This window comes from Bipolaris sorokiniana (assembly GCF_000338995.1).
Source record: "Bipolaris sorokiniana ND90Pr unplaced genomic scaffold COCSAscaffold_17, whole genome shotgun sequence".
Classification (NCBI taxonomy): Eukaryota; Fungi; Ascomycota; class Dothideomycetes; order Pleosporales; family Pleosporaceae; genus Bipolaris; species Bipolaris sorokiniana.
In genome coordinates, this window is record NW_006911911.1 from 747,500 (window position 1) to 767,709 (window position 20,210).

The window sequence follows — 20,210 nt, forward strand, 5'->3', positions numbered from 1 at the left end:
TCGACCTCATTTCCGCCCCCAAACTTAACATCACCCAAAAGACACAACAACAACAACAACAGAAAAAAGACAGAACACAAAACAAAACAGATATATCAGCCAAAAAATGTCCAAACTCATCGTCATAATCGGCATAACCGGCAACCAAGGCTCCTCCGTCGCTCACACCTTCCTCTCCTCCCCAACCTGGCGCATCCGCGGCCTAACCCGCCACCCCACCTCGCCCACCTCGCAGCACCTCTCTTCCCTCGGCATCGAGATGATACAAGCAGACCTACACGACCCGTCTTCTCTCTCGCGCGCCTTTGACGGCGCAAATTTGATCTTCAGCGCCACAGACTTCTGGACTCCGTTCTTCACTCCTTCCAACGCTGCTCGCGCAGCGGAGCTCGGCATACCAATTGGACGGTTGGCGTACGAGCTTGAAGCCGAGCAAGGACGCAATATCGTAGATGCCGTAGCGAAAGTTGTGGACGGACTGGATGAGGTGGGGTTTGTGGCGAGTACGTTGTGCAACGCCCGCGAGAGCAGCGAAGCTAAGTATAAAGAGTTGTGGCATTTTGATGGTAAGGCAGATGTTTTTCCAAAGTATGTGAAGGAGAAGTATCCGGAGGTCGCCAAGAAGACGAGTTACTTGCATACGGGGTATTTTTATACGAGTTGGAGGTATATGCCTAATCGGTGGTTTGCAAAGGTATGTGTATCATGTGTCATTCTTCCACATGGCAATATGCAGGGGAAACGTTGGAAGTGGTGGTTGGGGAAGAAATTGCTAATGAAGAGGTATACGTATAGTTGCCTGATGGCTCGGTTCAGATGCAGTCTCCGACGTCTCCGGATACGCTGATACCGCATCTCCATCCCCGGACGGATGTTGGTCCTTTTGTACAAGCCATGTTGAAGCTGCCTCCAGGGTCGACGGTCATGGCTGCGAGCGAATGGTGCACATGGCCGGATTGGATCAAGACTTGGGGTGAGGTGACTGGGGTGAAGACTAGTTACAAGCAAGTTAGCGTTGAGGATTTCGACAAGGAAATACCTGGAGGTGCAGGTAAGGAGATTGGAGAAATGTTTGAGTTTTCGAGTACTTGGGGGTACAATGCAAATCAAAAGGATACGTTGATGACGTGGGATCTGGAAAAGGTGAGGATGAAAGGTCTTGCTGCGTGATTTGGAGTTGTCAGCTAACGATTGATTGATTTTTAGATGGGCGTACACGTTCCGACAATGAGCTTGAAGGAGTATTGTAAAAAGGAAGATTGGGTTGCCGCGGGCATATTGGCTCCCTGATAACGAACTTCAAAGTTGAACTCTTGCACGGTGAACCTGGCATGAGTTTCAATTGTCATTTGACATAAAATTAGGAAAGCAGTCAACCCTCAAGAATCGTCATTCATTCAAACCGCACATGTCTAATCTAGTATCATACCACACAACCACTAAGCATGTCATTATACAAACACAAGACTCATACCTCCATTAAGCCCATCCTCCACTCTATGACCCAAAATCCATCTTGAGCGCAATCTTGGGCATTCCGTCATCCTCCCTATTAACTTCCTGTCTCCTAGGCCCTTGCCCGCTCTTCAACACCCCTTCCATGAAGCTTCTTTGCTCAGGCGTCAGTCCAGTCACCACAGTTCTGAACGCCTGTTGGTCGGCACCAGCGATCTCAAGTAGCCTTGCCGCTGTTTCTTGGGTTGCCTTTGGTTCGTTCTGTGCCCGTGATAGCAAGGCAGGAATGATGATTTTGCACGCGACTTGCCGTTGTGCTGGCTCTGGAAGAGTTGAGACGAAGCTGACAAGGGTCTGGGCGAGGGTTGTGCGGGACTCCTCGAGGCCTTCTACCTCTGAAGGTATTGCGAGGAAAGAGAGAGTAGGCGGAAGAAGAAGCTTCGCAAGACTTGTCTCAAAAGCGCCTTTTTTGGGCAAGAGAAGGAGGGAACGGCAACACCCAGCAGCTACCTTGCTGGTGGTAACCGTACTAAGACAATCAAAAAGATCATCAACAAATCGTTGGATGAGTGGATCGTTAGGTGTAAGTGCAGATGATGCAGAGCTTAACAAGATAGTAGTCGTGAGAATAGTGTTTTTCTCACACGCAAGAGCAGCATCAAATTCCCGCTTTTGGGCGTGTCTGAGAATGGCAAGGAATCGCGCCAGCGTCGCACGCAGTTGCTTGCCAGTGTCGTCTGTGGCTTCAGCATCTGGCGCGAGACTGTTGATGAAGCGTTTGAAGATTGGCAACGCTTGCGGGATGACTGTTGCTTGACATTCTCCAGTGCCAACTATGGATGCAAAGATGTGAAGAATGCAAGCATGAAGATCGGCTTTGATAATGGATGGGAAGACTTGTGCAGCATCCACCAGCGCAGACAATGCCGTTGTGAGCAGAGCAACAGCTTCTTCGTTCATTTCGTGGCGAGCTATGAATGCGAATTAGCGAACATTCTTCTCAAACAACAAGAGAAGCCCTACCTTTGGATTTGCTGTCTTCCAACCCGGGTATTAAACCTGATAGTACTAGTACCATGATCTTGGTCAACTCAAACAGCTGGTCAATGTCTTCTGAGAGATGTTCGTCTGCAGAAGTAGTTCTATGCCGAGTTAGTGAGTTTAGAGCAGCCCAACTTGTATCCCTTACCCTTGATCTCTCCTTGCAGATGGGTGGCCAATGCAAAGGTTTCGTGTAATTTGAACGATGACTGTCTGTATGGTCAAGCCTTCAGTGAGCACCAACCGATCGAGCATATCCATCGTCTCCGAGAACACAACCTCTTGATATATAGCATGTCCGGATACTGAAGGCCGCAAGATCTTCTTCAAAGCCTGAAGTATCTCCAAAATCTGCTCCTTGGATGCTTGGAGATCACCTGGACGACCTGCAAGGGCCTCGAATGCAAGACCGAATAGCACAAAGAAGAAGGCAACGGGCTCGTCGCGATAGTTAATATGATCAGCTCTTGGGTTCGGATCCGACTCGGACAGTTCGGTCTTTCCATCAAGTGCGTCAAACACGAACTCGCTATCCTCGTCGATGAGACTAGCAATTGCATCGACAAGGTTGAGCCAGGTATCTTGATAGAACTTCAACAACGTCTCACGGTTGAGCGCCGCATAGATTGTGTCAAGGCTACCAGAGAGCGACGCAGAACCCATAGAGGAAGTAATGTCGGGCTCGAACCTGAGGCGAGCATATTCCCGCAGCGACGCCAGCCAAAGAGGTGTTAGTTTAGCAATGTGCGGCTTAAGCACGTCTCTCAGGTAGGTCTGCTCGGCACTAGCAATCTGCAACTCGGCCCAAGCCGAGAAGACTGCCATTTTGACCATGACCTGAGCATTTGAGCTCAACCCTTTGAGATCGCCTATCGATGCAGTCTCAGATTCACCTAAGTCGTGTTAGTCAAGCATGGAGATGAGGAAAGGGCAGAAAACATACTGGAAAAGTTTTCAAGTGCTGACACGAGCAACTTGAGAATACGGCCCATTCGATCCACATCTGTTACAATACCAGTCGCAATAAATGTAGCACATACGTTTACAGCTTCAGCTGCAAGCTCTGGCGATGAGTCTGCTGCAAAGGCTGGTGTGAGTGCCGAACCGATCTGGGCCTGGTACTGTTCAAGTAGGGTAACTTCAGCAAAATCCGGATCAGGCGTTTTGCCGAATAGCTATAAGATGGGTTAGTTCACGTTCTACATGCCCAGTACGGGTGCATACCTTGAGAACTTGGTCAATGATTTTGAGACCGCGTATCCGCAGCTGAACAACGCCAGCAGTAGATGCAGAGAAGGCAATGCGCACCACATCAGCTACTCTTTGCTGCAATGCCATCACACAAGGCGCTTCTTCTCGGAAGGCAGCTTCCTTGCTGACCATTGCAACAAGCTCGCTCAAACAGTCCATACCAAATGTCCGGACTTGCCACTTGAGCAGCTCTTGGCTCACTTGTACGCCATCTCCTGACTCAGCGCCTGGCGCATTTGATGCAGATGCAAAACCTGCAACTTCCTCATCCTGGATCTCTGCTGCGCCCACTTTCGGTTTCTGCTCAATCTTGTCCTGAGTTTCCACCTTTTTCGTCTTGGTCAGGACGGAATGGCATCGCTGTACCCACGTTGCTGTGTCTGATAAACCGGTCTGATGTAGCCAATTGCGAATAATATTTCGCACAACTTCATGTTCTGGATCACGGTCAAGTACGTGCCACAGCTGATCTTCCAGACCCGGCTCAGCCGCACGTATAACCTCTTCTGTATTACGCCTCATGATGTTGTGCAAGCCGTCGATGGCCATATCACGGATCTGTGTTGAGTTACTTTCTATAGATCGCTGTAGATTCTTGACATAGGCCGAGAAGTCCATGTAACCTGGCGCATAGAGCGAGATATGTTCCTGGCAACGCAAACTCTCGATGACAATAAGTTCATCGGTATCGCCCTGGAATAGCCCTACAAGGGTCATGATCAGATCTCTTGATTTTGCGACATCCTGTAGATCTGGCCCCAGTACATTGATATTACTGTCAACACATCGTGCAATAACAGCAGGAGTGGGGATATCGATCTCAATGTTTGAGTATGGAAGAGATGCTGATTCTTCGTTGTGTGTATCTGCAGCATACCAATGCGCCAGCATGCCGAGTGTGCTTGTGACATAGCTTGAAAACGATAGGCCGGCAGAATCAGCGACTCGCGACAGGCTATCCATTGCCCAGAAGTGTACAACTGGATGTGGATCATCGCCAAGAGACGTAAGTATCCCCAGTATGTTCTTGAGGTGGAAACCAGCAGCCATCCCACCAAGCTGGGAGTGTATGCAGCCAAGGGCAACTGCATATCCAGAACGAGCATTAGGTTCGCGGTTTGCAACGATTTGGTCCACCAAATAATTGACTTCAGTAGTAGTGAGCGCATTTCCAGAGCTATTGCACAGGCGACCTAGTGCCTCTCCTGCGAGGTTTCGGATGAAGGGGTCCGGCAGAATGATGAACAGCTATTTGGATCAGCGAAGAAACAGATAAATTGTTAAGATACTCACGTGTAACAGATCCTGCATGACCTTCTCAACCGCTGCTCCTTTGAGACTCCCGGGAGCTGAGCGTGTCTCCTTTACTGCAACCTTCAGTGCAGACAAAACCGCATACGCAATGTTAACCATCATGGCAGTCTTTCTGTTGATATCCCGCTGCAAACTGCTTGCAGAGAGAAAAGATGTCATCTGTTCCAAGATGCTTTCTTGTATCCTAGCCGTCTGTAAGGGAAGACAAATCGCAAACAGTTGAAGTGCTGCATTGACCACCTCAGTAGCTGGTGGATCTGGAAGCTCATAAGACTCTTCCGACTTCCTGATATATAGCGAAATCGAGTCATGTTCGCGAGCTCCACAGATCGGAGAGAGAAGGGTGCGGTCGATAATAGCCTCAGGGCCATGCCGAGTGAGCCAGTGATTATGAGTATGAGTTTCTTGCTCGCCTGGGAGAGGTGTAATATCATATCCGCGGACTAATCCAGTGACACCAAAACCGTGGTTGTCAGCAACCTCCCAGATGCTCTCAAACGTTCCCGCAGCACTAGCAATAGCAGTACTGAATGAGCTCGTAGTATAATTGTCAGGCTCGGCAAAAGAAGCGATCGCAAAGGGCAGCAAGTTAGTCTGTAGTAGCACTTCCGTGCTGCTTGCTGGGCTAAGCTCGACGAGCTTGGTGTAACATTGCAGAACTCTCCTTCGGACCATCAGATCGAAATCATAAAGTTGCAATGCTGGCGAGAGCCTTTGTGACATATCATCAGTCGTCTTCTTGGCTGGCAATGTATTCAAAAATAATGTCGTGTTCTGGAGCATTGCAGCCAACCTCTTCGTTACGTCCAGTGTCAGGATCCGGCTGTTGAACTCCAAGAAGGTTAAGATTGATCCCAGAGCACATTCTCGGACATGTGTCAAGAAGCAGAGCTCTAGGTAGTTTCTTTGGACCATGTTATCTCTATTGAGTGGCTTGGGTAGTGCATTCTTCCACAACAAGAGTAATTGCGAAAGATGGATCTTGACAAAATTTGGCCCCAAAGTCATCAGACCTCCAATCAAGATCCAGGCGACTTGTATCTGAGTAGCACCAATTCTCAGATCGGAGTTGCTGGCCGATTTCAACAATGATGTGGCTTGTGAGAGTACCCTAGAGTTTACATCTACGGAACCATGTAATGGTTGCGAGGTCGACGTGCTCAGCACAGCGGAGAGACCGTTGGCTAAACCGACGCATTTCCTTGGCGACTGTCGCGGCCCTGCGAGGAGACCAAGCTCTCTGTTGACGCTGTTCATGCATATAGTGACAGCAGGAAGTAGCTGAAGAGGACAAGCAAGAACGAAAGCGCGTAGACAAGCGGATGCTGTCACTTGAACAGTGTAACTCGGATGCTGCAAGACTTGAATCAAGGCATCTCGACAGGAGTCTGCGACTGCATTGGTAGCCGATCCAAGACTGCTGAACAGAGAAGACAGAGTGCTGAGAGCACCAACCAGTGTCTGTTTTGTAGGCTCTGGGCGCTCTTTCAACACCTGAGGATAATCCTTGAGGATGTCGTTGACCAGAAATTTCACGGCGTGCAGTTGTCCAGACTCTCCAAGCAGGCCGCGGCCAACAACACTCTCCAAAATGACTGCAACAAACTTGCGTGTGCTGAGAGTGCGATAGCGGTTCTGTACAATGACATTATTGCTGAGAACATCAACAAAAAGGCTTCGCGCAATGTCCGAGTATTTGCTCTCAATGATGTGCTCGCCCAAGCCCTTGATAGTCTTGATATAGCATACCGCAATTCCAGCCCTAGCACGGTTGCCAGCCTGTGGCCGACAGTATTGCGTTGCAAGTAACTTGAGAAGACTCTCAATGGTAAAAGAAAGCTGCATTGCAGACTTCTTCGGCGCAGGCGATTCGGAGCGCTCCATGATGATATCGTCGCCATCGTCATCCCCTGGCTTCTTGCTTTTCCTTTTTGCTGTCTTTGATCGTGTGAGGACAGGAATATCGACCGGTACGTTCTCGGAGTAGTTCTTTACCAGCGCAGCGCTGATGCATGATGCCACTGCATGTCTCACAGACGACGAAGGACTGTCTATAACCTTCCAGACTACGTTTTGTAGTTTATCAAAGTCGGTCGAGTTATCGAAGAAGGGTGTGTACCGGATCAACTGCTCGAGACAATAGCAGGCAGCTGTCTGGACAATATAGGACTTGTCGCTGCCAGCATTGCGAGCCTGTTTCCAAGCATCTCTAGTAATCAGTTCATCCGCATGGGAGCTGACCCCTTTGAACACCTTTCCTACAGCCTTGAACAGCGCTGCCCTCAGACCAGTGTGGTTCTGCGCAGACTTGACGAGTCCCAACAATGTCTTTACTGCCAAAGGCGACAGCTGGATAGCGCTGTCCCCTGCCGCCTCGAAGATAGAGCCCAAGCAATGCGCAGCCGCGTGCTTGGTCCTGATATCCTTTTCGCTCTTGCCAGCAGCATTGAGTATGTTTACGGAATCATTGATGGATTCAAATAGCAGTTTCCTGTCTCCCTTTTCGAATATGCCTGCAATCGCTCGTCCCAGGTTGTTTCGAATGACACGCGTGGGTGCGGGGGACGCGAGGTTGACAATCTGGAATATCTCCTTCTTGATGTAGATCTGATGCGCCGAAGCGCCATCACCGTCTAGAGCAGCCACATGACGCGCGAGGTCAGAACTGAAGGTGAGCAGGTACAGGTCCTGCTGCTCGGTGGGGAGGGCGTGGAGCTTCTTGATATCGAGTTCAGGGTTGGTGGGGCTTTCGTCGGCGGCCTGGCCGTTCGTTGCCATGGCTATGTGTGTCCGGCGTGGACCTCCAGTGTCCCGTGGTGAGGTTGTTGGCACTGGCTGCTCATGCCCTGATGAGGCTCGTCATGCCAGATGTCGACTGTGGAGTCGCTGGCGAGTGCATGTGGGAGTTGCGGACCTCCGTCTTGGCAGGGACGATGATCTCCAACTTTTCGGATGGACGCTCCATATTCCCCAGAGTCGGTTGCCCTACATGTCAGCTCCGTTGCGCCGCGCAGTAAGAACTGCAGTTTTCAGTAGCAATACGGTCAATTGCCCCTGCCGTCATGCTTCGCAGTACAGGGTGCGCATAGTGGACCAGGTGCGGTGTTTGAGCACAAGTCCCGCCTTACTATCAGGCCACTCGTACGGTCGCCCTCGATGCATGCACAAGAATTGGGATCCATTCTGACTCGAGCACAGGAAATGGGCTACGATTAAGCACGACAAGGCGAAGAATGACGCTGGTAAATCGAAGCAACGGTCGCTAATGACCCGCGACATCACCAATGCCGTCAAACTCGCTGGGCCAAACCCTGATATGAACCCCCGCCTCGCTCTCGCCATAGCTACTGCAAAGAAATCCGCCGTACCGAAGGCTTCCATTGAGGCTGCCATTGCACGCGGGCAGGGTCTCTCTGCCGCAGGCACTGCGCTCGAGTCCCTTGTCCTTGAGGCCATCCTCCCGCCGTCTATTGCCACTATTATAGAATGCCAGACCGACAACAAGCTACGTGCATTGGCTGACCTCCGCTTACTAGTCAAGGAAGCGGGCGGCACCGTCTCCACAGTCGCCTTTATGTTTGAAAAGAAAGGACGGATAATACTTCGGAAGAAAGATGGTGTGACCGTAGATGAGGTACTGGAGCCGGCGCTGGAAGCGGGCGTATTGGATGTAGACGAGGATGCTGAAGGCCGAGTGGTCTTGTACACCGAGCCAGCCATGACGAATAAGACCGCCGAAAAATTATCCAAAGACGTCGGTCTCGAAATCGAGGAGAGTGAGATCATATACGACCCTAACGAGGATACCAAGGTCACATTGGATGACGAGGGTGCAGCAAAAGAGCTGAGTAATTTCTTGGACGAGCTGCAGGAAGTGCAGGGCGTACAGGGCGTATACATGAACTGGACCAAGGGCAGCATAGCAGAGGAAATGTGGGAAGAGTTGAGAGGAAAGGTGAGCGTCTAATATGCTCCTCATCTCCACCTAGATTTCTGTATGATACAGTATTGTACGATAATGTACATATCTCCTCAAGCGCATCATGATATCCAAATGCCATCCATGCCATTTTTTGTACCCTGGTACTTCGTAGTCTCCCGGGCTTGTAATATTGTTGCGACTCTGTTTTTTTCTTCTCATCCTATGGTCTACATGTCATAACGCATTCCATATATGCAAGCATCGCCCTCTGGTATATTCCGCTCATTCCTCCCTAGTCTGGCCGCCCATTTCCCTTAACCTCTCCCTCTCCTCTCTCCTGCGCTTGTTCTCCAGGTTTCTCGCCTTTATCCTCTCCAGTTCCTTTGCTATCTCATCGCGGTCGTACGGGATCTTATGCGTTTGACCCGGCTTTGGCCAAAACTCGGGAACCGTGAATTTGCCGTCAAGATTGGTACCGAAGTAGTACATTATACTGATTGGGAAGAGAATGTACATTCCGAACTAAAGGTGTCGAGTCAGTTCAATAGATCCGGGTCCAATTGGGCGGCGGGAGGTGGTGCTGAGTGAATGGCATGGTAACGAAGGCGAGTTTGGATGCTGCGCACACGATCGTTGCGTAATGAAGGCGTACCTTGAAGACCTCGAGATTTGGACCTGCCATATTTGCGGTGTTGCGACAAGGAGCGTGGCTTTGCGGGGCGTCTGGCGAAACTAACCGGGCGGCTTGAGGTGGAGTGATGATGGCGTCCAAAGAATCTCAGATCTCTGCTCGGCGATGGCTCGGTGATATCTCTCACAATGGACGAATCGCAATGGCTCGATCTAATCTTCAGCCCTACATCATCGTCCCCACCATTCGGAACTTGGGGTAAGCTAGCAACAAAACTTCATATGCTTGCGATGGATAGATACAAGCTTTGTCCATGATACTTCTTCGTATCTTACCATGTCTACACCATATCCAGCGCGGGAAATGAAAACCCCGAAGTCCGGCATGCATTCTACACTCCCTTCGAATAGGATAATACATAATCTCCTACCCGGATAATCCAATCCCTCTCCGCATTCTAAGCCTCGGCTCAATCCATACCTCACATCCCCAATCTCCACGCGAGCAGCACAACCTCTCCGCGCCATCAAAACATTTCACACACATACACCTCGATCTCAAGAACCCACTGTCTCAGTCCCTTCGCAAACCACACCCAAAAGTCACAATGGCCTCGGAAAGTCCCATTCAGATCGAATACCGCGGCAAAACCGCAATCATCACGCTCAATGCCCCCAAAAAGCTCAACGCTCTCGGCGCAAACGACTACTACCAGCTCGCCAGTGCCATGAACGAGGTCGCAGGCCGCGACGACATCTGCATCACCATTCTAACCGGCAAAGGTCGCTTTTTCAGCGCAGGCGCAGACGTATCCTTTGGCTCGCAAACAGACGATTCAGCACTAGACGAGCAACACATGTATCTCCGAAGTTTCGTCGCGAACAACCTCTTCGTACGTCTCTGCCTTTCCTCAAACCTCCCTCCTTAAAATTCGCGTAGAAAAAACCATGGCAAAGCTAATTGAACGAATCAAAAATAGATAACCCACGCCTTCTACGCCCACCCTAAAATCCTCATTACCGCCCTCAACGGCCCTGCCGTCGGCCTCTCCGCAGCCCTAATCAGCTTCTCAGACTTCATCTACAGTGCCCCGCACTCCTTCCTCCTCACCCCCTTCTCTTCCCTCGGCCTCGTAACAGAAGGCAATGCCTCTATCGGCTTTGTGCGACGCCTCGGTCTCGCAAAAGCCAACGAAGCCCTGATAATGAGTAAGCGCATTACCAACGACGAGTTGCTAGCCACGGGCTTCGTGAACAAGACGTTTGACGCGGGGAATGCGAAGGATGAAGGATACAGTGACAGGTTTTTGGGACAGGTGCTAGAAGAGGTGGAGGAGAGGCTGGGAGATCACTTGAATAGGGAGAGTCTGGTGCAGATTAAGGCGTTGATTCAGAAGCCGATGCGGGAGGCGCTGGATAGGCAGGGGGTCGAGGAGGTAATGGGCGGGTTGAAGAGGTTCTTGAAGGGAGTGCCGCAGGAGGAGTTTAGGAAGTTGGCGGTGGGGGAGAAGAAGCATAAGCTATAGATCCGTTTTCTTCCTATTTCGCTAAAACTTTGGGAGTTGAAAAGCAAGGATCGAAAACGTTTATAATCAACAAGTATCACGTCATTACTACTTGACTTTCACTACTCATCCAAGCGACACCCCCTCCGTAGCCAACAGCTCTCCTCCCAACGCATCCCTCGCCGTAGGACTCACAGCATCACTCCCCAACTCCTCCATAGGACTCGGTCGATGCGGTGGCGGCGCACTCTGCTTCCTCTTCTTCTCCTCTTGCTTCTGATGCTGCACATAACTCGTATACCGTAGCGCCACAAACAACATAAACGCCGATACCCCCACTGTAATCGCCGCGCGCCTCGTAAGCACCCAGCGCAGCGCCTCGACTTCTGAGCGCGCATCCGAATTGAGCGCAACGGTAATTTTGTAGTTGAGTTCTTGGATCTAGGATTGCGTACGTCAGCCATGTGCTCCATACCCCTCCCCCAAAAGATAGGATGGAAGCAAAACGTACCTTTGTCTCCATCGCCCTCTGCTCCATCCTCACTGCCATCTTCCTATCATCAAAAAGCCCCTTCAGCTCATCCTTCAGCCCCCCCGTCTCCTGACTCAGTCTCTGCCCTAAAATATCAACTTCATGCTGCAACTGCCCCCTCTCCTGGCGCATGCGCTCCATCTCTCCTTTACGTGCATTGCCGATTTCCGTCTTCAGCTCGCTGCACGCGGCGCGGAAGAGATAAGTTTCGTTTTCGACGTTGGATTTGCTGACTAGGCCTTCGCGGGCGAGTGCCATGTTGGAGAGGAGGGTTTGGCGCACGGCTTTCATGATGGTGATGGATTGTTCGGGAGTGTAGGAGGATTGGGAAAGTTTGCGCACCAGGCCGTAGGTGTCGAAGTGGTGGACGTAGGGGGGTGTTTTGAGGTGGGGTGGTTTGTGGGATTCTTCTTCGGCAGCCGTGGGGATGTGGAGGACACTGTCGAGGGGTTTGGTGTCGCTGGCCTTGAGGGGTTCGGGCGGAGGCGTTATTATGGGTTTTTCTTCAGAGGTGCTAGGTTTGCTGGGGGTTGATGGGTTGGATGTCGCTGCTGGCGCATTGCCTTCTACTTCTTCTTTGCTGGGAACTTGGTCTTGGGAAGGCTTCCCAGCGGTCGTTGATCCCTTCTCTTTAGTCTCGCGTGTCGCGGGCTTCTGCTGCCCAGAAGCTGCATGCTCATATGCTTTCCCATATCGCTGTGTGCTGGGTTGTTCCAGTCGACATGGTGTTGTGGTCAGATGCCGCCGTGCTTGTCGCGTTCGAGGCGCGTTTCCCTTTGCTCGAGAGACATGTGTACGTGCCGATTTTGCTGGCCTAAAAAGCACTGGCCATAGGAATGGCAAGTTTGGTGCACTCATGTTGTTGGTGAAGAGTCAAAGGAGCTCAAACTTTTGAGGTGATTTCGTCATTTCAAGATTTCGGGTGATGTAGGGATAGTCAGCCTAGCGGGGGATCTGACGGGAAACGATTCCCCTCCAAGGTTAGAACTTGAACGCGCGAAAACTAAACCTTCAATTACTGAGCGATAACAATTTTGATTACTTTTACTATGTAAAGAAGTTATTCTAAAAACCTCAGTACGAGGTATATATTTAAGGCTTGACCATATCCTAATAAACTATAGACATGGATGAATACAGTTTGATTTCCACATCAGCAATCACGATTAAATCGCACAGCCGCAAAGGGCTGAAATCTTACGCCACATGTGAGATTGTATTAACAAACTTGTAAAGCTGAAAGAATTTTTTGGAGCTTCTGTTCCAGTAGCTATTCTGTGCGCTCCTACTCCAACTCAAAGTCTGCAGGCAATGAACACCCCTGCGCATAGAACATGTCATTCCATACATCGCACCCAACGTCTACTGCATCCCAACCCTTGATAACTTCCTCACAGTTCACCTCCTTGATATACCACTCCATGACGGCAGCTTCAATTTCTCCACGCTTCCCCACAGCCGCCATGCGAGTTAGCCGCTCAATCTCAAAGTCCTCGAGGCGCTTCTGTGACTCCCTGAGGTGCCTCTACAGGTCCTGTCCATACTTAAGCGTATCTGAGAAAGTGGCCAGGATCGTGCCCTTGAGCACCGTGCTCGCGGCCTTGAAGGCGACAGCTGGGCCACTTACGATGGCCAGGGCTTCAGCCGCACCCACAAACATGACGGCGGCAGCCTCAGCGGCCAGTTGGAAGATGTAGTTGTTGAGTCCTTTTCGCTTGGCCGCAAGCAGCTCGTCAATTGACCTGATCTTTAACTCGAAGGCATTGCGGTTATCTTTGATCTTTTGGAAAAGTGCCTGCACCTCCTTGTATGACGTCTCGAGGTCATGCTTGACAGTACCAATATATCGCGAGGCGTCGATGATGGCTTGCTGCGTGCCCGTATAGAAAGTTTCCCAAAGAATGCGATTGTCTTCGAGCCTCTTGACGCGGCGACTCTGGACCAAGGCTGCGGAACTAATGCAGTTTAGAGCCTTGGAAATGGACCCAAACGTCTGCACGTACGTTGCTACAGTCTCAATCATGCTTGAGTGCAAAGAATACGACCCATGGGTGTTATCGTAGGCCCTGAGCGTCTGCACATGCCGCAGGACCATGATAGCTTTTACACTGTCGAAGAATTAACGAGTCTCCTCAGTCCTGTCCGCCAACAGGGTCCCCATGACTGGGTGGGCTTGTATGGCGAATTGCATAAGATCTTCGACCTGACCTTGGAAGGCGCCCACATCGTTATATTCCCCTCTTGGGGCATCGAGCGCAAAGATTGTTTTTGCTGCTGTGGCGCCGCTGTCCCCAAATGCAGCGGAAATGTTGATATGAGGGTTGACGTTCAGCAGGGAGAAGACCTCTTGTGCATTCCTCAGCAGCTCTGGCCATTAAATACCGACGATCACATCGGTATTGAACGCGACATCGCTGTGGATCTCATCTTGTATATCTTTCAGAGTCGTCCAAAAACGGCCGAATTGGACACTGAGTTTCCGTACAAGGCCAACCCATGAGATGTGCTGGTTCTTGTAGATAATGCCGCTGTCGCGAAGTTTCTCCAGTTTAAGCTTCTGGGCTTCCAATGGGTCGACTATCCTCTAGCGTTTGCTTTCGATTTGCTTTGCCCTGGTTTGAATCTCGTCCATAGGTCTTTGTCTCGACCAGAAGAAAGCCAGAAGTACTGGGATATCGTCCTGGACGCGAGCTATCTTCTCCCAGTAACCAGCATTTGTCGAGCGTATCAAATTCTCTTTGGCCTTGACGTCCGCGGCAACCTTGTTACAAGCCTCTGTGACAGTGTGATTGATTGTATTGAAACCATTGTTGAGCTTAGCCGTAGTCGAGACCAGAGCGGCGCACAATCCCACAGCCGACTCGACGTAAGGCTTCACCTGGGCTGCCTTCACACGCTGCCCTGGATGACAATATTACAAGCCTAAGATCCATTACGCCAAGGTAATTTGAGGAATCAAAAGCACCGCAATTCCAACTCAACACTCGAGAATTTTCACTGACGATCCTCAACTGTGCATGATATTGTGGTGACTTGTAATTGAGCCAAGAAGTGCACTAGGGATATATCTAACCCCAAGTACAATATGAATAAAGATACAAGAAAAAACTTCGCCCACTTCCTACATCACCTCCTTTTTTCGTAGATTCCAAGCCTAGCATAGCAATAATACTTTTCACCTAGCAGTTGCACTTCCGCCAACGCCAAGCAAATGCACCAACAGGAAGTTGCCCCATCCCCCGCTTGCAAACAAAAATCAAACAAACTTTTGTGTGTGGTAATCAAAACCCTGGGTATATTTTTTCAATGCCGATTGAACACCGAACAACAAACAACTTTTGGTGCGCAACATTAGACGTCGTGTGAAGAGCTGCTAATGGAGCTGCGGCTGGTGCCATCAGTAACATGGGTCGCGATGCTAAGCCGCTGAAACGGCGAAACCAAATTCTGTTCTCTGGACGGTGGGCTTGAGAGGCCTTGGCCTCCAGGTGGCAATGTTGGTGGTGGATAGCTTGGTGGAGCATTGTTTGCACCATATCGTTCTCGGAGACGTTTGATCTCGCGCAGTCTGTTGCGCCAGGACGAGCTTGATTCGCCTCCTTCGCGGATGAACCATACGCTAGAGAAGACTACTGCGTTGATTGCAATCAGACGGCAGTAGTCTGCAAGGTATTTGCCACAAAGAATTTTGGTCTCAACAGCAGGGGATATGTCGGGGAAGCCAGGCTTGGAAATAGCTTGGACTTTGTAATACCGGTTTCTACCCTCTGGGTCTGCATCCAGCCGGCGATCTACAAAGCTGGCTCGCGACTCTGGAGAAATGACAATATGTACGTAATTGAACTGCGAGGGAAAGGTATCAAAGTTGTAGGGTAGGCCGGAGTCATTAAAAATGATGTTGACGAAGTCGTTGCCGATATGCCGCTTCTTGTTGGGATAAGTCATTTCGTCGTCGCGGTTCGTAGGCATCATCGTTGGGATGTGGAAAACGAGTTCCATACAGCGATCACGCCAACAGTACGTGAACTCGCCGTCCATGTCTTCGCGTGTGTCAAGACCTCCAGTGTTGAATTTGGCACCCTTCAGGCGACAGAGGGTGCCTAGGTCACTGAGGAATGATGTGTATGCTGGTGATCCGATATCATTCATGAAAATTTCCCGCTCGTTTGTCTGCCCTTCGCCAATGTAAATGACTCCTACTTTGTAGTTGTCAACAGTTGCGATTCTGTCAAAAGAAGCAATAGCACGGCGTGTTGGTTCATCGTCAGGCAGAGGAATCGGCGGATTGCTGAGGTCAAGAGGTGCGTAGAAGGATTGGAAGATGTCTTCTGGTAGAATACCAACATAAGAGTCAGAATAGAATGCTTCGGAAGCAAGACCAATTGTGATGGGTACTTGATGCCGTGGGGGTGACGTAAGCAGTGGTCGGACTTTGATGTATCTGGTTCCGCACTAAGAACAGTTAGCAGACTGGTCTGATGTGTTCAATCGAGAGGGACGACTTACTGGTCGGCGCGTTGTTACAAGAGACGTGCCGGTCCTGGCAGCAGTCTCTATTGTCACTATGCTGTTGCCCACGATCCAAGTCTTTTTCCAAATCTCGCCATCCCCAGGTTTGGCGGAGAATTCTTCGTGTGTCGTCTCATCGCGGTCCGTGTATGTTACCATGTTCATGATATCTACAATGACCTGCCCTTGTTCTTCCATGACCGGGCGGCCAGAGCTGTCTGTGAAGTACAAGTTCTTCGTAATCCATGGGATTTGTTTTGGCCGATCTTCCATCTTTAAGGCCATGAACCAGAATGTAATGACATGATAAGCAAGCGAATTCAGGTACTGAGGAAGGTCATCCTCAACGCTTCTTGGTTTCGTCGCGCCAACGTCTGATGTTGCTGCAAAGTCCCTTGATGTACCACTGTGCCTCAGAGTCCGGTGGCCATTTTGGGTTGGGTTTCCATTCGTGCGGCCCTGTTGATCGCGGATATGTTGGAGATAGCGGAAGCACACTCCGAATACGAGCTTGAACTCGTCTTCACGAAAGTTCTTGAAGAGTTCTGGAAGGCGAGCCATGGATACCAAGAACTCCAGAATGTGTATCGCTGTAGCTGGCTTCGTGATGATTTGCGACATCTTCTGAACAATGCTGTCGAGAGATTTGCTGACCGAGAGTGGGATTTCAAAACAACATACAGAGAGCGCATGGATGCACCATTTTGAGGTTCTATCCCACTGTACAATGCCCTGCAAAAATGCTTTGACCAGATCATCCTCCTCGCTCTTTTCGAAATACTCATGGTAACTGATGAGAACAGTCAAAGCGTGGAACAGGCAAACCGCCACATCAGCCTTTTTGAGAAGAGTGTGGGGTGGTGGTTCGTGGAAGCTTGCGTTTCGTACTTGTTCACATAGAACATTTCGTAGCATTCGAAGTTGGACAACACAACTGCGGACTAATGCTTGGTTAGAGAGCTGGGGGCCAAGATGCGTGAGGACATAAGAGTATATCTCCCAATCAGGTGGTCTTTGGAGCAGGGAGATGATCAATTCGAGCCACAATGTGATTTCCATGTCCAAGATATTGTCGCTGAGAGGATACTCTGAGGCATCAATGTGTGAGAACACAACCCGACTGGATTCGTGCGATGGTTCTTCGGGGAGGCCCCTCGGACCAGGATACATCCATAGAGGTGGTATCGGCCTTGATACGCGACCTGCAGCGGCAACCAGGCGCCCAGAGTGACGATTGAGGGAAGAACGGGGACTAGTCCCAGAGGTCTTCCGATTCTCCCTCCAGGAGGAATGGTCTTCCGGTCGAGCGTGGTCCCCTGGCGTAGTTTCATCGCTCCGTTCAGTAACAGCTGTTTCCTCTGTGCGGCATAACTCGGCAGCAATCCTCTGGCCTTCGGATGAAGAGTTGACTATGAGAGCAAAGCGAGCGTCTGCACGCAAACGGAACAGTAGCTTGAGGGCTGTCAGGCGCGCATCATGCGCGTATTTGTCACTCCCAGCAATTTCCCGTAACAGTTCGTAAAGGAGGCGAGTCTTCTGTGCCGAATGAATAACGCTACGAGTAAATAGCCGCACATAGACAGTAGTGATTACATTGCACGGGGAACATCCGTCGTCTTTTGTGGAAAATGGATGGGGTTGCCATGGTGCGGACGGGACTGGTGGTGCAGGCTGCGGGCGATCCAGACGTTTCTTCAAGAGACGGACCACATGGGAAAAACGATCAAAGGATGCTTGATCAGCAACGTATAGGGCAAAGTCTACGAGTTCCTGCAAAACCTCAGTGTCGTCTTCGGGCTCAAGCCGGTTGAGCAAAAGGTCTTGGCATTGAAACACGGCATCACCCTCACACAGCAACTCTACGGTGCTGTAAGTTTCCCGCAGCACCTGTATCACCAAGGTACGAAGTGAGCGCGGCCGGGTGGAGTCGCTGAAGATGCCTGTAACAAGGCATTGGCAAAGATGCAACCAATCTTCGTTGGAGGGGTTGAGATAGCGTTCGTCTGCAAAGTAGCGGATGGTTCGCTCTGCCGTTGCATCGCTCACGCGATGTGCAAGACGCAAAAAGAGATTCATAGTAGCTTCGCGCTGGACAAAATCAAATGCGTCGCTGAGATGATCTAGCTTAGCCAATACTTTGAAAATGCCGTCTGCAGCATCTCTTCGCGAAAACTCGTGCTGTGATGCCGCACGTTGATCGTGTGGTCCTACATTGTCATCGTGCTCCATTCCGCCAATAGGCGGCGAGTACGAGGCAAACCGATGTCGGGCCATAGGACGGCCATTGCTCGATCTGTTGTCATCGGGAAGAGACAGTTGTCTGTCAAAGGAGGCTTTCTTTTCGATACTGAGGGTGTCTGATGTCTTGGCATCTTTGGCGCGAAGGCGGTCATCGTCACGCTCAGCACATACACATATTACCTCGAGCAAGTCTCCCAAGTCGCTCTCGGCAAGGAGTAAGTCTCTCATACCGTCTTGATCGAGAACGGTGTCTATCAAGCTGATGATGATTTGTTCCTGATCGGTATTGGGCCTTTGGATGGATGCTTTCAACGCAGGGAAAAGCAACGACATGGGCACCTTGGGCAGTTCATTGCGGCCGTTTTCCAAAAGAAGGAGACGCAGGACTAGGGTAGTTCCTGTATACATGCTGTCGAGCCTTTTCTTGTCAGCACCCTGTAAGTTGTCCTGCGTGGGACCATCCAGGAGCATATGCAACAAGACGGATATCGCAGCCTGGCCAACGTGGGACTTGAAAAGGTTGCTCAAAGTATTCCACGCCTGGTCCTGAAACCCAGGAATTCTCTTATGAATTTCGCTCAGAACCTGTAAGCAAGGATGGAGTGACTTTGTGGGTACATGGACGTAGGTGATGATGGTGTCAAAGAGCTTGATTCCACACTCGACGTCAGGTCTGTAAAACGTGGCTTTGCAAATAGCGACAGTCCTTCTGATCAAGAGATCGAGGTCGTCGTCGGTGAAGACCTTGGCGTTGAATTTGCAAATGTCAATGGCAAATTGGAATGCGCGGAACATATTGGCGACCTCTTGCGGCGGGTTTGCAGCCGCCTTCTTTCCATTTGACTTGCTCCTCTGGGCGTTCAAGGCGTCTTTGCTGGCTAGGAAACAGGTGTCGAGCGAGGTCAAGACAAAAGAGACTATGCCCGCTTCACACGACTCAACGTCGCGACCATCGTGTGTGAGGGTGGTGACGACCTCGAGTCTTTTGTCGAAAAAGCGATCATTCTTGCGCAAACAGGCCGCGTCAAAGAAGACGGTGCGCTCAATGTTGGTCAGGTTGGCGAGTGAGGCGCAGGCCTTGAGAAGCTTGTAGCCCACTTCAGCGACCTCATCTGGCTGCTCGGGAAGGAGCAGGTCGCTAGCCACGGACCACAGAGCCAGGACATTCTGCACGGGGTACTCATGGAGGATGGCGCATATCTTTTCCACAACCGCGGCCCTCTCCGCAAACGGGTAGCTCCGGTCGAGCTGGCCAACAAGGTCGTCGAGTTCTGGCGGCCCGCCCGTTACAGGTCTGACAGCGCGCTGGCCGGCGACCTGACTGATGCGCTGAAGGGTACTGTCGGCTGGATGCGGGCTAGAGAGCGAGTGGGAGCGGATGGTGCCGAGCGAGGGAGTGCGCGCAGGTGTGCTCGTGGCCGACGAGACGGAGGGCGGCGGGGTAGGGCTCTTGAGACGGCCGCCGGTGAGGGAGCGAAAGGCTGTGAAGAGGGCCTGGGTGGAGGAGCGGCGGTCTGGGGCGGCATGGTCCAACGGCGGAGACATGCGTCTCGGTGTCGCGAGAGGGGCTCGGCTCGTCGTGGGGGAGAGGGGCGGTGGTGAATGCGGTCCCTGGGCTGGCGGGACGGCAGGCGACTATTGCAGCAAAGGACAGAGGCAGAGGAGAGGGCTATGACAGTGGCGCAAACTCATCGAGGCTATCATCCGGGCTGGTAGGCGAGGCGGCGGGGCTGGCGGTGCCCATCTGCTGTTGCGGGCAAGCGAGGGCAGCGGGGGGCCGGGGGGGCAGTGAATGAAGAAGCGAGGGTGG

The 20,210-nt window shown here is 51.1% G+C and overlaps 9 protein-coding genes across 9 annotated transcripts; 4 read left to right on the plus strand and 5 right to left on the minus strand.

The window, feature by feature from the left end:
• Positions 1-106: 106 nt before the first annotated feature.
• COCSADRAFT_30851 (uncharacterized protein) lies at positions 107-1,290 on the plus strand (the record flags this gene model as incomplete). Its single annotated transcript, XM_007706633.1, has 3 exons — positions 107-694; positions 796-1,143; positions 1,207-1,290. 3 exons carry the CDS (start codon positions 107-109, stop codon positions 1,288-1,290), a joined length of 1,020 nt encoding a protein of 339 aa, XP_007704823.1.
• Positions 1,291-1,497: 207 nt separating this feature from the next.
• Positions 1,498-7,839, minus strand: COCSADRAFT_102162 (uncharacterized protein; the record flags this gene model as incomplete). Its single annotated transcript, XM_007706932.1, has 6 exons — positions 1,498-2,426; positions 2,479-2,597; positions 2,645-3,389; positions 3,440-3,671; positions 3,721-4,995; positions 5,041-7,839. The coding sequence occupies 6 exons, from the start codon at positions 7,837-7,839 to the stop codon at positions 1,498-1,500; spliced, it is 6,099 nt and encodes a 2,032-aa protein (XP_007705122.1).
• Positions 7,840-8,050: 211 nt separating this feature from the next.
• On the plus strand, positions 8,051-9,028 carry COCSADRAFT_101945 (uncharacterized protein; the record flags this gene model as incomplete). The annotated part of the gene is made up of 2 exons (XM_007706933.1): positions 8,051-8,202; positions 8,260-9,028. 2 exons carry the CDS (start codon positions 8,051-8,053, stop codon positions 9,026-9,028), a joined length of 921 nt encoding a protein of 306 aa, XP_007705123.1.
• Positions 9,029-9,194: 166 nt separating this feature from the next.
• On the minus strand, positions 9,195-9,619 carry COCSADRAFT_41259 (uncharacterized protein). The gene has a single exon (XM_007706698.1). It carries the CDS (start codon positions 9,497-9,499, stop codon positions 9,266-9,268), a length of 234 nt encoding a protein of 77 aa, XP_007704888.1. The 5' UTR covers positions 9,500-9,619; the 3' UTR covers positions 9,195-9,265.
• A 509-nt stretch (positions 9,620-10,128) lies between these two features.
• COCSADRAFT_258310 (uncharacterized protein) lies at positions 10,129-11,228 on the plus strand. The gene is made up of 2 exons (XM_007706934.1): positions 10,129-10,506; positions 10,594-11,228. Exons 1-2 carry the CDS (start codon positions 10,222-10,224, stop codon positions 11,137-11,139), a joined length of 831 nt encoding a protein of 276 aa, XP_007705124.1. The 5' UTR covers positions 10,129-10,221; the 3' UTR covers positions 11,140-11,228.
• A 16-nt stretch (positions 11,229-11,244) lies between these two features.
• On the minus strand, positions 11,245-12,508 carry COCSADRAFT_30855 (uncharacterized protein; the record flags this gene model as incomplete). The annotated part of the gene is made up of 2 exons (XM_007706634.1): positions 11,245-11,559; positions 11,630-12,508. 2 exons carry the CDS (start codon positions 12,506-12,508, stop codon positions 11,245-11,247), a joined length of 1,194 nt encoding a protein of 397 aa, XP_007704824.1.
• A 393-nt stretch (positions 12,509-12,901) lies between these two features.
• Positions 12,902-13,673, minus strand: COCSADRAFT_185265 (uncharacterized protein; the record flags this gene model as incomplete). Its single annotated transcript, XM_007706935.1, has 3 exons — positions 12,902-13,175; positions 13,278-13,605; positions 13,654-13,673. 3 exons carry the CDS (start codon positions 13,671-13,673, stop codon positions 12,936-12,938), a joined length of 588 nt encoding a protein of 195 aa, XP_007705125.1. The 3' UTR covers positions 12,902-12,935.
• Positions 13,674-13,697: 24 nt separating this feature from the next.
• COCSADRAFT_164955 (uncharacterized protein) lies at positions 13,698-14,150 on the plus strand (the record flags this gene model as incomplete). The annotated part of the gene is made up of 1 exon (XM_007706936.1): positions 13,698-14,150. The coding sequence occupies one exon, from the start codon at positions 13,698-13,700 to the stop codon at positions 14,148-14,150; it is 453 nt and encodes a 150-aa protein (XP_007705126.1).
• Positions 14,151-14,646: 496 nt separating this feature from the next.
• COCSADRAFT_194155 (uncharacterized protein) lies at positions 14,647-20,134 on the minus strand. The gene is made up of 2 exons (XM_007706937.1): positions 16,157-20,134; positions 14,647-16,102 (listed from the first exon to the last, which is right to left on the minus strand). Exons 1-2 carry the CDS (start codon positions 19,943-19,945, stop codon positions 15,002-15,004), a joined length of 4,890 nt encoding a protein of 1,629 aa, XP_007705127.1. The 5' UTR covers positions 19,946-20,134; the 3' UTR covers positions 14,647-15,001.
• Positions 20,135-20,210: the final 76 nt, after the last annotated feature.